Here is a 21497-nt window from a genome sequence, read left to right on the forward strand (position 1 = left end):
AAAAATATGTATGGTAAATGAAGATCGAGAAAAGGTGAAAAATGTGTAAGACAGATATGTTATCAACGTCATGATCATGACAAATGATTTGAGAAAATGAATGAAAACTTTTTTTAAAAGATTTTACAGCTCCATTAATCTACTTCAATATATCTTTTTATATGCCATTGTTTTATAAATTCGGGTCACAAATAATCTTGCTAATCTTTTGATATTTGACTGTGGTTGAATTAAAACTGAAACATGTCAATGGAAGATGTATTAGCTCGCAGACTCTTTTTAAGATTTGTAAGTGGGGGTCCTTCCCTGATTAATGGTGATGTAAGCATGCCACGCTAACATTTTCAAAGTCAGCTTTTTTTTCAAAGAGAACATTTATAGGTTGAATAGTTTGACTGGTTTTATGTCATGTTTTTGTGGCAAGAAGCTGCTAGTGTTTTAACTTTGATTAATGGTTGGAGGTTCCTTGGTATCTAAACACAATGATAAAAATGTTAAAAGATAGATTTTACTGATTTGATAGATTTATTTTTAAAATTGATCTAGTTTAATTATAAATGTTAACCTTTATCAAATAATTTATTTGTAAGAAAATAATAACCATGTAAGCAGTAATTGATTTTGTCTTTTGTATCACAAAATGGACAAAATATCTATTTTAGCCATTATTTTGAAATAAGATTTCTGGACAAATTTCAAAACAACTGAAAATCAGAAACACATGTTGAAATTGAGATGTTGTTTCTGTAGAATCCTCCACAAGATTTGAATTAGACTAATATCTTGTCACTGAAATGAACATATTTTACAGAAAAAACTGTTCCTAAATTATAAAAATAAAATATGATATAAAGGAATCCAGATACTTTCTTAATTAATCCTGAAACTGTGGAACTCTAGACTTGCCACATATTCTAGTCTTGCATGGGCTTTCTTGGATATATTTGTATCAGGGTCTGTGTGACAGATTAGATATAAGTTGACAAAAGGGATAAAATTCTAAGAGTGCAAATTCGTCTGAGCCTCGGTAGACTAGACTTTAACATGTCGAGTTAAAGTGATCATTGTGTATCTGCTTAGTGACATTTTCCAGTTGATGGTCCTCACTGGCTTCTGTCAGAGTAACTGACATACATGGTGACTGGGACGGGGGTTGGGGTGGGGATGGTCCACCTATTGGCTGGAGGGAGAAAATGAGATTGGTTTGGTATGTTGGTATTGACCAATATGGTGCCTCTTGGAAACTAGGAATGTACTTCACATTGTATCTATGTTCTGGGGTTACAACTCATCACAACAGTTGATAGAAATAGTACAGTGTAAAGCCATGTTGACCTCCCACATGGGTACAATGTGAAACCCTGTCAATTCCCCACATGGGTACAATGTAAAGCCATGTTGACCTCCCACATGGGTACAATGTGAAACCCTGTCAATTCCCCACATGGGTACAATGTAAAGCCATGTTGACCTCCCACATGGGTACAATGTGAAACCCTGTCAATTCCCCACATGGGTACAATGTAAAGCCATGTTGACCTCCCACATGGGTACAATGTGAAACCCTGTCAATTCCCCACATGAGTACAATGTGAAACCCTGTCAATTCCCCACATGGGTACAATGTGAAACCCTGTCAATTCCCCACATGGGTACAATGTGAAACCCTGTCAATTTCCCACATGGGTACAATGTGAAACCCTGTCAATTCCCCACATGGGTACAATGTGAAACCCTGTCAATTCCCCACATGGGTACAATGTGAAACCCTGTCAATTCCCCCCACATGGGTACAATGTGAAACCCTGTCAACAATGCCCCCTGTCAATTCCCCATGGGTACAATGTGAAACCCTGTCAATTTCCCACATGGGTACAATGTGAAACCCTGTCAATTCCCCACATGGGTACAATGTGAAACCCTGTCAATTCCCCACATGGGTACAATGCCAAACCCTGTCAATTCCCCACATGGGTACGATGTGAAACCCTGTCAATTCCCCACATGGTGAAATGTGAAACCCTGTCAATTTCCCAAATGGGTACAATGTGAAACCCTGTCAATTCCCCACATGGGTCCTAGGGACTGGTCATATATTATACGGGAGGGGTAGGTGTGTGGATTTGTGATGGAGTGAGGGAATGAGAAGGGTTTCCCAGAAGAACACTCTCAATGGGAAACCTCAGCTGAAGGTAAGGTCAAATGTCATGCTTAGGCTAATGATTCAAAAGCAGAGATTGTAATTGTCTACTGCGTGAATGAGTTTGGCTTGTTTAACTTAACTAAGTTATTTGAATAGTTCTGTCAATAATCAAATCTGGACCATACAATCCAGTGATTGACATCATGAGCATCAATCTAGACAACTGAGATTGATGGCATGCACCAACAAAGTCCACCTTATCCATTGATCTCCTGTTACAACCAGCATACGTTGCTGAAGATCGGTTTTAAACTGAATCTGCATGGGCAAAATGAGTGAGGGTTAACACATTTGGAATATTTTTTTAGCAAGCAAATATGGTTAAAATAACTTTAAACTATTGTAATCTGAATTAATACTAAAGAGAAATATTTTACCATGAAAACTAACATTAACATTTAAGACCAGGCATTTAATGTAACTATTTTTAATATTCCAATCAAACGGAAAAAGGTGAAGAAATATCAGATTCCTGATTGTAAAAGCAATGATGTGAGAATTTGTTTTTTTAAATCCGGTATTGATTACAAAGAACCAGCTGACTTGAGATGTAAACATACCTGAGCATAGCTTAATGGGAGTTACCTCCCTTTACTAGTAGTGCTCATGAACAACACCAAATAAATTGTGTTCTTTCAAAATATAAAATATCAGCTTTTGACTCATTTTTATATGTCATGTGATATTAAGAGTAACTTTTTCTAATTCTGAATACATAACTATAGGCATTGTCAAAATTCTTTATGATTTTATCAGATTATAATTTTATTACATTAATAAAGAATATTCATATTACATCTAAAATAATGAGATATAACAACTTAACACATGACTGAATAGATATATCTGTTGAAATAAATGCGGTCATCTTGATCCTCTTTGTATGTGTGGAGTATTGAAAGAGGGTATCGGACTCGATCAAATGTTTAAATGCACCTCAGCTAATTCAAGGAATTTCTTGTTTTTGAAGAGATGTCGCCTCTGCTTCAATACCAGAGATTGGAAGGGAACTCAGGCTGAAAAGATGGAGTATTTTCATGATTCTCCACAGCTTTCAGGTAGGAAATTCCACTTCCACATCTTACATTCCATCCTGTCAATTTCAGAGTTTACTCAGATGCCAATGTTGTATGATATCAGGCAAGCACATTCCCGAGGCCTGCAAGAGATGGTCAGTCAGGAGCACTGATGGGGATTCAAAAAAGGCTTGCTGACAATCTCCAGTTCAAATTTGAAAGTGTGTTCAAATTCATGAAACCATATTTGGACAATGATTATTCAGTTTGGTCATAAATCGTTATATTTGGTTATAATAATCCTGGAATGAAAAGCTTTGTATTATTTCGACAGCGACATTTTGACAAACGTGTCTCGGATGTAAGTCACATGTTTCTCAAATGATGATGGATATTTAATTATTTCTAACAAGACTTTAAACATGAATTTCATATAATTATTATGTTCTGTTATTTTGTTAAAAATAATTTCATATTAATAACAGAAAGCAGTAATTTGAGAGATGCACAGAGATAACTAAAATGAAAGATGATTTGGTTTATAAGATTTAAATGAAATTTTAAAATTATTAATAACTTTTTTGAATATTTGATATACTTGTGATTAATTTGATTATACCTGTGACAAGAGGATAGGATATTGGTAATGATAACTGATTTGTATCAGTGTAAATCTAGCCTGCAGTTGTACATTGAGAAGAAAACTTTCGACATGATACACAATTAGGTATCATTGTGATGACTGTATTGTGTAGGGTCTGGACGCTGCATGATAAGAATTACAAACGCTATGGGACACATTGTCAGCGCAGATAGCCTCTCCACTAGGAAATTATCTCATGAATTATTGACAACTTTCGTATATTGCACCTGCAGTATAACATTCTATACTGCCATTATATGTAGCCAGTGTATATTATTTCCAATTTATATTATTTATTGGAACATAATTGTTCAATAACCCATACATACTAACTTATAAAGGTTTTACATTACACAAATCGATCAAATCAGAGTGGACCTTTTTACTGATTTCAGCTAGTTTTTCGATTGTGTAAAATATTTATAGCTTTTGCTCACGTTGATAACCCTCTTCAGTGACACAAAATAAAATGGTAAACATTTGTGGGTGATCATAATAATCATTTCCATTTCCCATATATTGTTTTAATACTCTTTTGGGGTTTAATTCAGCCATACATTAGCAATAGCCTTACCACAAGATTTGGTATAGATTAGTTTTTGTTTCCATATAAATATATGCATGCTTCATCAAACCTCACAATAGACTTGATTATCAAATGCTCATCGTGAAAACCCATACAAAATGGTGTTTATAAATTATATCAGATTAACACCATCCATATATCTTGCATAATGATCTTCAACCCTTTTTCCTGTAAAATTATGAACGGAAATCTGTTTCTTTCATAATTATACCTATATTCTTTCATATTTATATGGATAATGTAGAGGATCATGCAGAAATATTCAAATTATATACAGAGTTCTTGCATTTTGTTACACAGAAAAAGATTATTATATGATTATATATGTGATATACATTTCTTGCATAATTATGCAGATAAGATATGAGATATTAACATAAATGTAAGGAAAATGTAAGATAAATGCATAAATTTAAATATCATTATGTCAAATAAATAAGATGTAAGATTCATCCATTGTCAGGTAAAAGGGTTATAAGACAATCATGATGGAAATAAAACTATATTTAATATTTTTATCGTGAATTATGATTTATCATTAATATTTAATAACAGTAGTGTCCAGGGGGATATGATCTGTGTAGAGTGTGTATGATATCATCCACTTTACAGGTTAAATTCATCAAAACAAATGTGAAGACAAGAGTAACACTCAACTTGACTTAACACAGGAAAACATTCTGAGGTGAAACATTCCTGAAATAGCAGGATTAGGATAGATTGTTTATTGATGTTTATTGTAATGAAAACACTGAATGTACTCAAAGAAAAGTAATTATACTGACAAAATTGAAAAATTGAAAATAAATTGACAGTCTTGTTACGAACATAGAAATGTATATGTACTTATTTAATAAGTCGTCATGAAAATAGTATTATGATTGCAGATACAGCTGGTTGTTATTGGAAACGTGTAGTAAATGTACATCATGCTAGATGCATGCTAATAGTTAAAAAAATATTCATAATTGTAAACACAGAAATTGTATGATAAATCATCCATAATAATAAAATATTTAATGTCTGTTTGTATTATGATAATATAAAAATTACAATCATGAATTATATATCTTATCTTATATTCATTCATTAATCGATTATATATATGTTCATGCTTGTATCTTATATTTATCTGCATAATTAGGCAAGAATTGTATTCAGCATTTAATATCAAGATAGAATTCTATTCTGTTCTATGTAAACAAATGCAAAACCTCAGACTAAATATTTTACAGACTCATCTGTATTCTACCTGGCTACATAAACAACGAAGCACTCATCAAGTTGATAATTGTAGGATGAAGTTGTTTTAATGTGTAAGAGGTTAAAACTGAAAGCCATGAGAGTCACAACTTTTCCATCCAAATTCCTATACATACAACCATGATCCAATTTCTTAGCCAAATTTGAATTTGTGTTTCAATTTAATCTTCATTTTTTAATACAAGCCAATCACACACCAATATGTGTATATTTTGCAAAATAAAATTTACAGTCATGTGGTATTATAAAAAGTATGTGAGTGTAATTTGTCTTTGAATAGACGTGTGTACTGAGTGTAGGTGTTAAAATGTGCTTGTACCGTCGTAGTTGTTTGTATGACGATGGAGTGATGTGACTGCTGCTGCAGAAAGGAACTCACTCACTCTAACAAGCAGGGAGTTAGGACACACACCTGACTGAGGGGCTGACATTTGCTTGACCTTTTCAACAAGCACCCACATAAATATACTACTATCTGTTGAATCTGTCAATGTACCACTACAAGCTCCAAACACATCTTGAATGGACACATCACTATAGTATTACACAGTTGAGGAGTGATGAAATTTAAATATAAATACATACAATTTTGAAACATGAAATATGTTGAGATGACAAAACTTTATGGATAATCAACTTCTTTATTTCCACAATAGTGACATTGTGGTATAGATTCTTATACCATTTTCAAGCATATGGGGGAATGGTATAAGAATCTATACGGCACTATTGTGGAAATAAAGAAGTTGATCATCCATAAAGTCTGTTCATCTCTATATCACCAACTTCTAGAATGCCACTCAAACAAATCATGAAATATGTTATTTAAAAGTAATCATTCTGATTGGAATTATAATCGTCAAACTGTTATCTAAAATTTAGATGCATCCTGAGATCACGTAAGTTATTGATGTAGGTATATATTGGATGATTAACTCTGAAAAGGAACTATTTCATAAAACACATCTCACTACGTTCATTCCATTAGCTGTTCCCTGTACATTGAATGCTATCATGTGAAGGTTGTTCATACATTGTGTCTGATGGTAGTCAAGTCAATAATTTCTGAAAACAGTCTTGTTCCAACTTTGTAGATAACATTAACGCACAGGCCATCTCCCAGTCATAGTATCTTTCACATTCTACTAGTGATGAAGTTACAAACTTATCAAGGATGAAACTGGGCCAGATTGAAGATGTGAATCCTAGCTTGTTGCCGGACCAGTCACGTACTGACGTGGTGAGCAGAACTGCATCATGGGTGTTATAACTGTTATATTATAACTGTTATGTTATAACCATTATGTTGTCACCATTATGTACGATGGTTAGTTGATATTCATATTTACTTGTGATTGCTTATCATGACATAAAATAATTAAGAGTATGTTTTATGAAATATAATATTTATATGTTTCAGCAATGTCATTAAATAATATTCATAGTGAGAGGGAAACAAACAATAGGGTTTATTCATAATGAAAGATGAGTTATTGTGTCAGTTACTGCTATATTGAAATAAAATATTAAAATTGACTCTTAAACAGAAAAAGCAATCAAACTAACTGTTGAATAAATAGCTAATTATTCTGACAATGTTGATATTCACTTTCATATTTCTCCCTATATCTCTCTTAATATTCATATAAATTTATATGTAATATTCATTTATTATAATTGCTAAAGAAAAATAAAACAATATGTTGTATCTGGCACTGAAGGAAATTATTAGTCCCTTTTTCTGAAGACTTGGGACAAGGACCAACCTTAGCATCTCCCTTAAATCAGCTACATCATTATATGAACTTGACATTAAGAGTCAGCCCAAACATTACAGATGTTTTACAGGATGATAACATTTACAGCAAAATAATCATATTTTTCTAGGTGTCATTTGAATATATAAGTAATGATATGAACATGTTTGATGGAATCATACGTTCATATCTTATTACCAGAACTGTCATTGTCTTTTTGAAAAATGTGTTCATTTTCTGAAATATGACAAATAGTCATTTGCTATATACTGACATAAAAATGGAAATGTATTCATTAAACATCAAATAACATCAGTACCATTTATTTCTGAATTTCAACTGTAAAGAAAATAATGTGAATATAAATTAACTGCAAATGCAGGGTTAATAAATAATCTGTTATTTTCCAAATAAGAAAAGGTCATGTTATTTGAAATGACATTTATTGATGGTTTTTCGAGAGCCACAGATTTGCTTTTCCTTTAATTATAAAAGTCAATTAAAGGAGCTCCTTGTCTTGCAGGAATTAATTATACTGTGCGATATAATGAAAACTAAGAAATGGACAGGCATCAGAAGTCTCCTACAAGCCACACCAGGTCGCTTACTTCAAAGACAAACCAAATAGGCAGCAATTAAAGTGGACTGTTTTGCTGCCGTTAGTTTTAGCTACAGATGTTGTGTGATTCGTGCATTGATTTGACAATTAGCTGCATCATCCAAGTTTCCCCCTCGAGGGAATATATATTAAAAGGTTGTCGGAAGAGAAATTAAGGTTCTATCTGTATGTACATTGACAAACTAAATGACTTGTAGTGAGGCAAATAGTGGGTGTATGGGCGGCCTGTACACCAAGATGAAGGTGCTTATGACCAGGGAATACCAACGCTAATCCTCGCTGTTTGCCAGGGTTAATTTCACTGTCAAATTTCGGTCAGGCTGTTTTAGAATTTCAAATTGCCATCACTTTAAACCCAAGGGTACTGTTTGGGACTAATTCGGAAAGCCAGTTTTCAACATTCTGAAAGTTTCTTGTTGATAAATGGACATTTTGATTTATGCTCGTTAGGTGATAATTAATGAAATTGGTGTCAGAATCACTTTCTTCCTTCAGCACTCATCACTGTGTTGTAAACTTAACCAGCAGGTTGTGGCTTGTTTGTTTTGGGGAGCACTGACTGTTTTAAAGATGGCTCAATGTAACAAATGACTTACTGATGAAATTTATGCTTAAATATTTAAAATTTAAAGTTTTTGTTTCAATTAATATTGCCATTGTAAATAGAAGATACAAAATCCTTACTATAATAATAGAGTCTACATGAAAAGTTCATATCATGAACATGTTTTGATGAATTACGATTGAATAGTGATAGGAAAATAATAAATCGTGAAAAATTGGATATAATAATTTGAAAAATCACTTGGAAAATATTTTAGAATTAAATGTTTTTTATTTCAATTATATATACAGTTATTTTCTTATCATTAATGGGTACAATGTGTGAAGCCCATTTCTGGTGTCCCCCGCCGTGATGTTGCTGGAATATTGCTAAAAGTAAAACCCATCTCAGTCAGTCAGTCAGTCAGTCTTATCATTAAACAGTTAGGAAGAGAGTTTTGTGGATGTCATCTTCTTTACTATGAGCAACACAACATTTCGGGAGTATATACTTACGCCTTCATCACCTGATGGTCACCTGATGAAGGAGTAATGATATACTCCGAAACGTTGTGTTCCTCATAATAAAGAAGTTGACATCCATAAAAAACTCTCTTCCTCTTGTGTATCACTTCTAAATGTCATTCAAACACCTGATTAAACAATTATGAAAAAAACACCTTACATACAATGTCACATTACTGCATTCCAAAAGATGCAAAAATTCGTAATGGAGCAAGTGATCGGTTGTGTTAACACAAACAATGGTAATTAATGGCGATATTGAAAGGGAATTGTGAGCCCCGATTGTTTGACAATGTCCTGTGTCTCGATTGTAAAGCTTAGCCCTATTGAATACTACTAGCCCATTGTCTCAGCGGACCTCAATTCAATATTTGAGGTCAACAGTAAAATGAACTGCTATTATTTCTGGTAGTTTGTAAGTTCAAAGTTGCAATGTCTTAAAATTTTTGAGTGTGAATGTAGAGGAGGAGACCCATCTCAGCAACAGGATATCAAATAAACTTCCTCTGTGGTTCTTGTCCCCCAATGAGGGGAAATATTGGAGTTTTTACGTAGAAGTGGGTTTTTTTTTCATGATATTAGTTTACCTGTTGTTAGAAGTGCCTTGATGGAGCATAGGTGTAAACAGTTCTTGGGGAAATAGCCCTTAGAGTGTTGAAAAAATGATGTATTGAGACATACTGTCTCTATTGTTTGTGGTTAAATTGAGGGACCGTTTCAATGATTATTTTGTGTTCTGTCAATCTTGAATTTATTGACATTACCAGGGTATGTTCTAGGGCTGTCTTCATTTTTGCGCTTAACAAGTAGTTTGTAGTGACATTTTGATAGATGAGCATATGATGATGATGATGATGATAAATTGTGATTAATCCAGTTAAAGAAATACATTTGTGAACAACCCTGTAAAGTAGTATCCATTAATCCATATGTTAACCAGAAAAATGGCCAAATGTTGTTTTATTTATAATGCTCATCATGATGGAATGGAGGGGAGATAAAATTTGGGAGTATATCCCCCTTTTTGCCGCATACAAAATATATGTTTATGAATGGACGTATAATTATATACAACTGGAACCATTTCTTGATCCATTTCCATAAAAAAATCTACAATTACAGGCCGTGAAATTTGTGAAAGTATTTGCATGCATTTCCATGCTGTATGTATGAAACAACATTTTGAAACACCGATAGAAATGATGTCATGTTCTCCTCAAGATGTGATATTTAAAATGGCACATGTATATTACATATATTATCAAATTTAGAATGACACATTTTTCATTCCAATACATATTCAGAATCAACATATACAGTGACTCTGAATGTGTAAGTATAGAAGTTCAGTATGTAAATTAGTTGAAAATTGTTTCTCCAGACAAGCATTGACATGAAACAAGAGCTTCAGTCCTAATTTGGAGCTTCTCTTTGATTCGGGAATGTTTTTCTACATAAAGTGTTGGTATCGATCTCCCCAACCAGACAGTAGCATCCGGTGACTTAACCAAATCTGGTGTTAGATTGCGAGACAAAAAACAAAAAGAGCTTTATTTTAATTGCTCGTTATGGCCTGTATTTTAGTGGTGGAGCATCAGGCCGACTTTGGAGCGGAGATGTAGCAAGTGCTTCCATGTTTTGTGATATTTGTCTCTGGTTGAAGGTTGACTGGATAAATGGTTGACTCTCCGAGACAGATTCATACAGTAGGTGTATGGGTATGCCGTTATTTTGGGTGATTGAGAATAGTATGTGATTGTAACTACAACAACCAGTGGCTGTGTGGATGATGGTTATGATGATGATGATGATGATTATTATGATTATTGGTGGAAATGATGATGAGTATTCTGGTGAGGCTATAATGGTAGGTGATAATGACGCAGACGATTCCAATGATGCTGATGGTGTCGATGATGCTTATTTCGAGGTGCTGATGTTGATGATGATGTCGGTGATGTTGTTGCTGAAGGTGATTCTGTCTGATGTCAGTGGTGCTGATGCTGTCAATGATGTCGATGATGATGTTGATGAAAGTGATAATGGTCATTTTGAGGATTGCAATTATATTCCTGCACTTTGACAGATAGAGTGATTGCTAAAACAACAATGCTTGCTCTAATATACCTTCACTTTCACACACAAAGAGATCGCTAATACAATATTGCATAAACTGACATACCTTCACATTGACATACAGAGAGATTGCTAAAATGATATTGCACACACTAACATGTGCACTAATATACCTTCACTTTCACACACAAAGAGATCGCTAATACAATATTGCATAAACTGACATACCTTCACATTGACATACAGAGAGATTGCTAAAATGATATTGCACACACTAACATACCTTCACATTGACATACAGAGATCGCTAATACAATATTGCATAAACTAACATACTTCCACTATGACATACAGAGATCGCTAAAACAATATTGCACACACTCATATACCTTAACTTTGACATACAGAGCTCACTAAAACAATATTGCATACACTATCATACTTCCACTTTGACATACAGAGATCGCTAAAACAATATTGCATACACTATCATACTTCCACTTTGACATACAGAGATCGCTAAAACAATATTGCATACACTAACATACCTTCACTTTGACATACAGAGATTGCTAAAACAATATTGCATAAACTAACATACCTTCACATTGACATACAGAGATCGCTAATACAATATTGCATACACTAACATACCTTCACTTTGACATACAGAGATCGCTAAAACAATATTGCATACACTAACATACCTTCACATTGACATACAGAGATCGCTAAAACAATATTGCATAAACTAACATGCCTTCACTTTGACATACAGAGATCGCTAAAACAATATTGCATAAACTAACATACCTTCACATTGACATACAGAGATTGCTAAAACAATATTGCATACACTAACATACCTTCACTTTGACATACAGAGATCGCTAAAACAATATTGCATAAACTAACATACCTTCACTTTGACATACAGAGATCGCTAATACAAACAATATCATACATACTTTGACAACTAACATACCTTCACATTGACATACAGAGATCGCTAAAACAATATTGCATACACTAACATACCTTCACTTTGACATACAGAGATCGCTAAAACAATATTGCATACACTAACATACCTTCACATTGACATACAGAGATCGCTAAAACAATATTGCATAAACTAACATACCTTCACATTGACATACAGAGATCGCTAATACAATATTGCATAAACTAACGTACCTTCACATTGACATACAGAGATCGCTAATACAATATTGCATAAACTAACGTACCTTCACATTGACATACAGAGATCGCTAATACAATATTGCATACACTATCATACTTCCACTTTGACATACAGAGATCGCTAAGTCAATATTGCATACACTAGCATACCTTAACTTTGACATACAGAGCTCGCTAAAACACTATTGCATAAACTAACATGCCTTCACATTGACATACAGAGATCGCTAAAACAATATTGCATAAACTAACATACCTTCACATTGACATACAGAGATCGCTAAAACAATATTGCATACACTAACGTACCTTCACATTGATATACTGAGATCGCTAAAACAATATTGCATACACTAACGTTCCTTCACATTGATATACTGAGATCGCTAATACAATATTGCATACACTAACATACCTTCAAATTGACATACAGAGATCGCTAAAATGATATTGCATACCCTAACTTTGAATGTATTCACTTTGACATCAAAGGACATTTTGTCAAATGCAGATGTAAACATACAATTATTTGTGTTCACTTTGAAATATGAGGACAATGTTTAGGCCTCAGGAAACAAACACCTGTACCTAGAGCTAGTGGTGATCAAGTAGCATATATATGTGTACGTTCTAGCATGGTAATTCATCATTCAGATAGGACATGGAGAGGGTATGCGATGTTCTCCTGAGATGTGTTTGGTCTACAACTGAACGCTCATGTTCTAACATGACAGCTATCACTAATGTCGCTAAATTCTTGATCTATCAGGAACCTTCACTTGTCTGTCTCGTCATAGAGAAACAGGCACGCAAACTAATGTTAGAATATGTTTTATCACGTGAATAACGCTAAACATGATTTATGGCTCCATAACTCAATTGGCCCTTGCTTCTTGGCCATCCATCTTGGTCCCGCCTTAACAGCTCTGACGAAAACAAAGCCTCATTTTGGCATTTCTGATGTCATCTGCCTCCATACCACGTCTGCAGGAACATCAGATAGCCCAGATTTCATGTTAAATATAAAAACGTAAAATTGTGAAAAATTGTCAGCCTTATTCAATAAGATTGCATCGATGATTTATTCTTCAGAGGATTGACATGAACTGAAACAAAGCACGAGGGAAAAAAAAACACCCAACGATTACATCGGAACCATCAAGCAAATTTCGTTAGTTGTTTCTTGCTGAAAAATGTCACAGCTAAAGGCATGGTTTCTATTATGGACCCAATATCGAAAGAAGCCTTGTGGTATTTTTGAGGCTTCTCAGTGATTATAATGAAAATGTGGACCAGTGTTGGCATCGTAAACTGCAGGTCCAGCGATCGTATGTATGGGTGAGAGCTCACGACTAACGAAGCAGTCGATGTTTGGCCGATGTTGCAGATGAAGTGTGTAAATCTGCCTTGACCCGAGTCTGGCCTCTATCATGGTGTTCCATCCTTCAATTTATCATAGGTAAAGTGGTAATTGCAACTTGGAAATTCAATATTTCTGCTCGTTTTAGCCAGCACTGCCGATGCCTTTCCAATTATTTATAAATTATGCATCAATTTTTGTGTATTGAATTAGGAAGACATATTCGCCTCTCTGGCCTAAGCACATACTAAATTATATTAGTGACACTACTTTGTTGTTACGGCCATGGCTGCAAGTTTTTTGAGGGGCCTGGAGGCTGTGTGTCTATTGTGGAGAATTCATGCATACAGGAACGCCCGACAATGGGGGTGACACTTCCAATTCACATTTTTTACAAAATTTAACAGATGAAGCAATCATTAGGAGGGCTCATGCATCGGGTTAATTTAATTTTTACGCTGGGCGAGGGTGCGAAGTATGAATATGTCAATTAGTGTCATGGAGGTTTGTCACTTAGTGCCCCCAGAACATGTCATCAATTTATGAATTAACTTCCCATCAGAGGCAGGGCTTCATTGCAAACTAGGAGTGCGATCACCGACGGCACCGACGGCACTTCGGCTACAAACAAAAACACAAGCCTATGTTCACGTCTTTTAATGCTGAGCACACATAAATAGACGGTACTTCCAAAAGCGGCTACACGAAAGGGAGATAATGTCTAAAGGTTGCCAGTCTTATGACATGAAATGTTTCACCATTTTGTCAGATAATACTATCTTGCCACATTGTCCATGGAACGTCATACAACCCAGCTTACTCGTCCCAGAGGAACTATTGGAAAATTAACGCTTTTCTCGCCAATTTCATTTTCCATCCATGGCAGTGTTCGATTAGAGGTAACACTTCAGTCAAAAAGCTTTTCCTTATTTTTCCATTTTCAAATAATAATTTTTTCAGGATGATTTTTGTTGGTGAGTGTTCTAATGGAATTTTGATTTAGTGCCGTGTGTTTGACACCACGGGCTTATAGCGCAACTCTCCACAGTGATTTGCACATAATCATCGCACTGCTCTTTTGCCGTGAAATGTTCTCATTTCTTCAATAACACTGCTAATATTTCGTGGCAGATAAATTATTCCTGACTTTTAAGTCCCTATTTGCCCAGAGCTTTTAGCTTTTGATTTCAGTCTTAGTTAGTTCCCAAGTCTATTACATGCAGCTTTTAACCATGTCTCTCGAGCATATATTTGTTTTAAAAAATTTCATCAAGTCAAAAGTTGGGCCTGCATGAGTTACACCTCATTATGGGACATGATTGCTGGTAGCGAAATCTGTTCAACCCAATATGTTCTTGAATTTAAAGGCGTAAATAATATTTCAGTATATATTTCCTTATTTTGCTTTATAATAATTTGTTTATACATGTATGCAATGGTTTTCTGCATTTTTTTCAGATGCCATCTTCTTTTGATGTCTATTGTTATTTTGTTTATATTTTATGTAAATCGGAAGAATGAAGTTTAAGGAATACTAATAATCAAATTGAGTGAGGTATTTCATGCTTTTATCAATATCTGAGCCAAATTATCGTGGCTCTCTCCAAGAGTGAGTGAGTATGCTGTTTTTAGCATTATTCCAGCAAAATCATGCCATAGGACGCCAGAAATTGGCTTACACATTGCAGGCATGTTGAGAATCAAACCCTGGGTCTTGATGAGAAAGTGCTTTAACCACTAGGCTACCCAACCACCCCTCTCCCCGAGAATAGCCATCACAGTTAGTACTCACAAGGGGAATCTGACCAGTGCTTCTTGTATGATGAGCAAGCACTGTATCGACTTGGCTACCCACTATTCCTAATCATGATTGAAACAAGTTCTTATTGTGATGTTGCAATTAAAAAAACAACATTATTTCATTTTTTTCCACTTGAACCTTCATTTTATCTGATGATTTCTATCCTGAAATGTTTAAATTAATTTGTTTATTATTCATATATGACTTGTCAGTCAATAGCATGTCTCTTATTTTGCAATCTTTGTTTTTTGTATGCTGAATTATCTGGTAAATCTTAAAAAAACAATTTCTTGAAAAATCAATCAATTTCTACAAAAATCAATCAATTCTTGAAAATCATTCAATTTCTTGAAAATCATTCAATTTCTTATCAAACCTGTGGTTAAGACAGATGGAACTGCACCAGACAAGTTCATTGTTAACTCTATATTCACAAAAAAACACGATTTAAAGGTGTTTATAAAGTAAAAGGCAAAAAGCAGTATCGTCCCATCAGATGTGGCACTGTATCCATTACCATAGAAACTGCCCAGCCCTCTGTCTGTACTAAAGGATTGTGGGATACGTGGATGCTTCAAGATGGAACATGTGAAAGTTGTGTGTAATAGTTGTATTCTGTGTGGACCATCTACCCCCCCTTCCTTGCATACTGTCCTCCCCCTTATCCCGTCCCTCCCTCCCTAGTCCCCCTCCCCTGCTTCCCCTCCCCACCACCCTCTCCATGATGGATGGTCGAACATACATAATGATAGCACCAACATGAAAACTTCTTGCATGTTGGCAAAATTGGACTCGCAATAAGGTCTTTACTGTCGCCGGCAAGCGATTTAGGCTCAAAGACCACTGGAATTAGTTGAAAATAACGTGAGCGAAATGGGTTTCCTGAGTCGGGGAAGGGATTAGTTTCGATTACAAGTTGATCTTGCCGCAGACACTGAGGGGACGAAGGGCTCAGGCCTTTCCACCAGGGACTTGGACAAATAACTTTTTTTGAAGCAAAAAATGATCCATTTCGAACCCTTGCCATACAATAACTGTCTGTCAGCTTGTTTATGATTGGTCAAATTACTTGGCTAGGGTCTTCTCAGTCATGTTTGCAATGTGCGACCTCTTTGATGTAATTATGCTGGCTAGTTGAACTCACTTCCGTCTCTCGCTCAGTAATAATTCATCGGCAGATGAACTTCTTTGATGGTCAAGAGGCCAATGGTTGTCACACCAGGATTGTGCCACCAAATTTCTCCCTTTGTGCTTGTTAAGGGGAAATGTGAACATACCTAATTTGGAGGAAAAAATATATACAAGTTGGAAAAAAAATCCCCCTGAACAGTGAAATGGAGGATTGGGAATTTTTTTCTGTTTCTGTCTTATTTCTCTTTTATTGATAATTTCTGATTGATGTTAAATTTTGTAAAAAAGGAAGATCAATATGAAAATATTTGTATCTTCTCTTCCTGGAAATGAGGTCTTTGAGTGCAAGGTTAACAATTCCAACAATTCTAGATGTTTTATTTCAGTTTAGTGTTTTTTTTTTAAATAAATTTATTTCATATCCCTTAGCCCCAATAAGGAAGGAATTAGCACACTATACTACTCAAAAGGTTTACTTAATCTTGCCATGAGACAGTGGGGTAGCCTAGTGGTTAAGCGTTCTCTCGTCATGCCGAAGACCCAGGTTTGATTCCCCACATGGGTACAATGTGTAAAACCCATTTCTGGTGTCCCTCAGCTGAGGTATTGCTGGAATATTGCTAAAAGTGGCGTAAAACTAAACTCACTCACTCAATAATCTTGCCATGACAAGATAACCTATAGCAGTCTGAAGGAATTGTGTGTTCCAACTTCGTTTGAGCAGTACAGATGTGAGGGGCTGGTAATTTGTTAATTTGGTGAAAGTTCATACGTCTGTCTCTACTTCAAGAATTTCCTTCTTGGACATGCATGTTATATGATTGTTTATGTGACAACAGCATATCTAGCATGTCCAGTGATTTCTTATATGTTTTTGTAAAACCTAAGCCAAAGTTTATTTTTCCAGTATTTTGGGGAAAAAGCTTGTTTTATAAAACAATCCCATATCCCCTTCAGTCCATGGATATCAAGGACTGCCTCCATGGTGTAGTGGTTAGAGCGTCCGCCCGGAGTGCGGAAGGTCGTGGGTTCGATCCCTGACCGCGTCATACCAAAAGACGTTAAAATATGGTACTTGTTGGTCCCTGCCTGGCGCTCGGCATTAATGGGTACAACAAGGTATTCATGCTTCACTGCGGCATGGTATCTCAGTGAGCTTGCACTATAAAACCAGCTTCAGTCTGGGCTAGTACAAGCAGCCACACATACACATACATACACACGCATGCACGTCGTCATATGAGCGAAATATTCTCAAGCACGACTTTAAACCCACCACCACCATGGATATCAAATAGTTGCTGTTGAACATTTCCGTACAGAGTTTCAGGATATCAAAATCACTATCCCAGATAGATGTACAGTTGTGCCCCGTTTATCCGGACACTTGTGTTTTTCTTGAAATTGTCTGGATAAATTAATTTCCGGATATCTGAACCAAGGACCATATGTAAAAAGATGTACAAAGAAACGAACATAACAGACCTAATCTTTATTGATAAGACATCAACAAATAACAATGCATACACAAAATCACATCTGGATTTCTGGATAAGTGAGTAATTTTACAATGTTGCGAATTTTGTTTTAAGGAATTTTCGTTCGGAAGGTGAGTTTTCCGGATATCTGAGGTTTGGATAAATGGGGCATGACTGTACTGTACATGATACCATGATGAAGTCATGGTTGAGTGGACGGAAGGACTTTCACAATGCTGAAGTCGGCTTTGCAACCCTACATGCATGGTTTCATGAATGTATTTTAATAGTTGTACAATAACTTTATGAATTTAAGCTAAGTCTATAATTGACACATATACTGTACTATGCATACATTTTTTTAGATCACAAACATTTTTATAAATGACAAACATGCATAGTTTCATGAATGTATTTTAATAGTTGTACATGTACTTTATCTTTATTCATTGAAACCAAGTCAGCAACTGATAAACATACTGTACTCTGCATACAGTTTCATGAGATCACAAACACATTTACAAGTGACAAACATGAATAATTTCACAATACTGAATCCATCCCACGTTTTGACAAACACACCATTACTAGCGTCACAATACTGAATCCATCCCAGGTTTTGACAAACACACCATTACTAGTGTCACAATACTGAATCCATCCCAGGTTTTGACAAACACACCATTACTAGTGTCACAATACTGAATCCATCCCAGGTTTTGACAAACACACCATTACTAGTGTCACAATACTGAATCCATTCCAGGTTTTGACAAACACACCATTACTAGCGTCACAATACTGAATCCATTCCAGGTTTTGACAAACACACCATTACTAGTGTCACAATACTGAATCCATCCCAGGTTTTGACAAACACACCATTACTAGTGTCACAATACTGAATCCATCCCAGGTTTTGACAAACACACCATTACTAGTGTCACAATACTGAATCCATTCCAGGTTTTGACAAACACACCATTACTAGTGTCACAATACTGAATCCATTCCAGGTTTTGACAAACACACCATTACTAGTGTCACAATACTGAATCCATCCCAGGTTTTGACAAACACACCATTACTAGTGTCACAATACTGAATCCATTCCAGGTTTTGACAAACACACCATTACTAGTGTCACAATACTGAATCCATTCCAGGTTTTGACAAACACACCATTACTAGTGTCACAATACTGAATCCATTCCAGGTTTTGACAAACACACCATTACTAGTGTCACAATACTGAATCCATCCCAGGTTTTGACAAACACACCATTACTAGTGTCACAATACTGAATCCATTCCAGGTTTTGACAAACACACCATTACTAGTACTGAATCCACAATACTGAATCCATCCCAGGTTTTGACAAACACACCATTACTAGTGTCACAATACTGAATCCATTCCAGGTTTTGACAAACACACCATTACTAGTGTCACAATACTGAATCCATTCCAGGTTTTGACAAACACACCATTACTAGTGTCACAATACTGAATCCATAGGTTTTGTTACTAGTGTCACAATACTGAATCCATCCCAGGTTTTGACAAACACACCATTACTAGTGTCACAATACTGAATCAACTGATGCAGGAACAGTTGTTTTGCAACTAGTTTCACAATATTATATTCACCTTTGCGATGGACAGATGAAGTCTCTATCTAGTTTCACAACATTGAATTCACCTTTATAATGGTTTCATGGTGTGGATTTCACCTTTACAATGGACAAATACACAATGGAGAGTTTCACATGTGGAATTCACCTTTGCAATTTATAAATGTACTTGAACTGGTTCCTCAACACTGAATTCACCTTTACAATAGATGGATATATTGTAGTTTCACATACTGTAACTAGTTTCACAGTGTGGAATTCACCTTTGTAATGATCAGATATACTGTAGTTTCACATGCAGTAACTATTTTCACAGTGTGGAATTCACCTTTACAATGGTCAGATATATTGTAGTTTCACATACTGTAACTAGTTTCACAATGTGGAATTCACCTTTGTAATGATCAGATATACTGTAGTTTCACATGCAGTAACTATTTTCACAGTGTGGAATTCACCTTTACAATGGTCAGATATATTGTAGTTTCACATACTGTAACTAGTTTCACAATGTGGAATTCACCTTTACAATGGTCAGATATACTGTAGTTTCACATGCAGTAACTAGTTTCACAATGTGGAATTCACCTTTTCACAATACAATGGTCAGATATACTGTAGTTTCACATACTATACTGTAACTAGTTTCACAATGTGGAATTCACCTTTGTAATGATCAGATATACTGTAGTTTCACATGCAGTAACTATTTTCACAGTGTGGAATTCACCTTTACAATGGTCAGATATACTGTAGTTTCACATACTGTAACTAGTTTCACATCTTGTAATACTGTCTAGTTTCACAATGTGGAATTCACCTTTGTAATGATCAGATATACTGTAGTTTCACATGCAGTAACTATTTTCACAGTGTGGGAATTCACCTTTACAATAGATATATTGTCAGGTTTCAGTTTCATACTGTAACTAGTTTCACAATGTGGAATTCACCTTGTAATGATCAGATATACTGTAGTTTCACATGCTGTAACTAGTTTCACAATGTGGAATTCACCTTTGTAATCACCTTTACAATGTAACTATCAGATATGGTCAGATATACTGTAGTTTCACATACTGTAACTAGTTTCACAATGTGGAATTCACCTTTACAATGGTCAGATATACTGTAGTTTCACATACTGTAACTAGTTTCACAGTGTGGAATTCACCTTTACAATGGTCAGATATACTGTAGTTTCACATACTGTAACTATTTTCACAGTGTGGAATTCACCTTTACAATGGTCAGATATACTGTAGTTTCACATGCAGTAACTAGTTTCACAATGTGGAATTCACCTTTGTAATGGTCAGATATACTGTAGTTTCACATACTGTAACTAGTTTCACAGTGTGGAATTCACCTTTACAATGGTCAGATATACTGTAGTTTCACATACTGTAACTAGTTTCACAGTGTCGAATTCACCTTTACAATGGTCAGATATACTGTAGTTTCACATGCAGTAACTAGTTTCACAATGTGGAATTCACCTTTGTAATGATCAGATATCCTGTAGTTTCACATACTGTAACTAGTTTCACAGTGTGGAATTCACCTTTGTAATGGACAAGTGCATGGCACCTATTTTCTCCTCAAAGGGGAATCCATCTTGCATTTGCGATGCACTGTAACTAGATTCATAAGAC

At 35.2% G+C, this 21497-nt stretch overlaps 1 protein-coding gene across 1 annotated transcript in view; it reads left to right on the forward strand.

The window, feature by feature from the left end:
* LOC124284125 (zinc finger and BTB domain-containing protein 24-like) overlaps positions 1-21497 on the forward strand; it is a 201917-nt gene that overhangs the window by 66541 nt on the left and 113879 nt on the right. The window contains exon 5 of the mRNA XM_046720186.1: positions 3174-3261. Coding sequence (XP_046576142.1) covers positions 3174-3223 — 50 coding nt within the window. The 3' untranslated portion in view covers positions 3224-3261. The remainder of the gene's footprint in view (positions 1-3173; positions 3262-21497) is intronic.

The sequence above is a fragment of the Haliotis rubra genome, unplaced genomic scaffold, assembly GCF_003918875.1.
Source record: "Haliotis rubra isolate DU_JTF1 unplaced genomic scaffold, ASM391887v1 Scf11, whole genome shotgun sequence".
In the NCBI taxonomy this organism is placed as follows: domain Eukaryota; kingdom Metazoa; phylum Mollusca; class Gastropoda; order Lepetellida; family Haliotidae; genus Haliotis; species Haliotis rubra.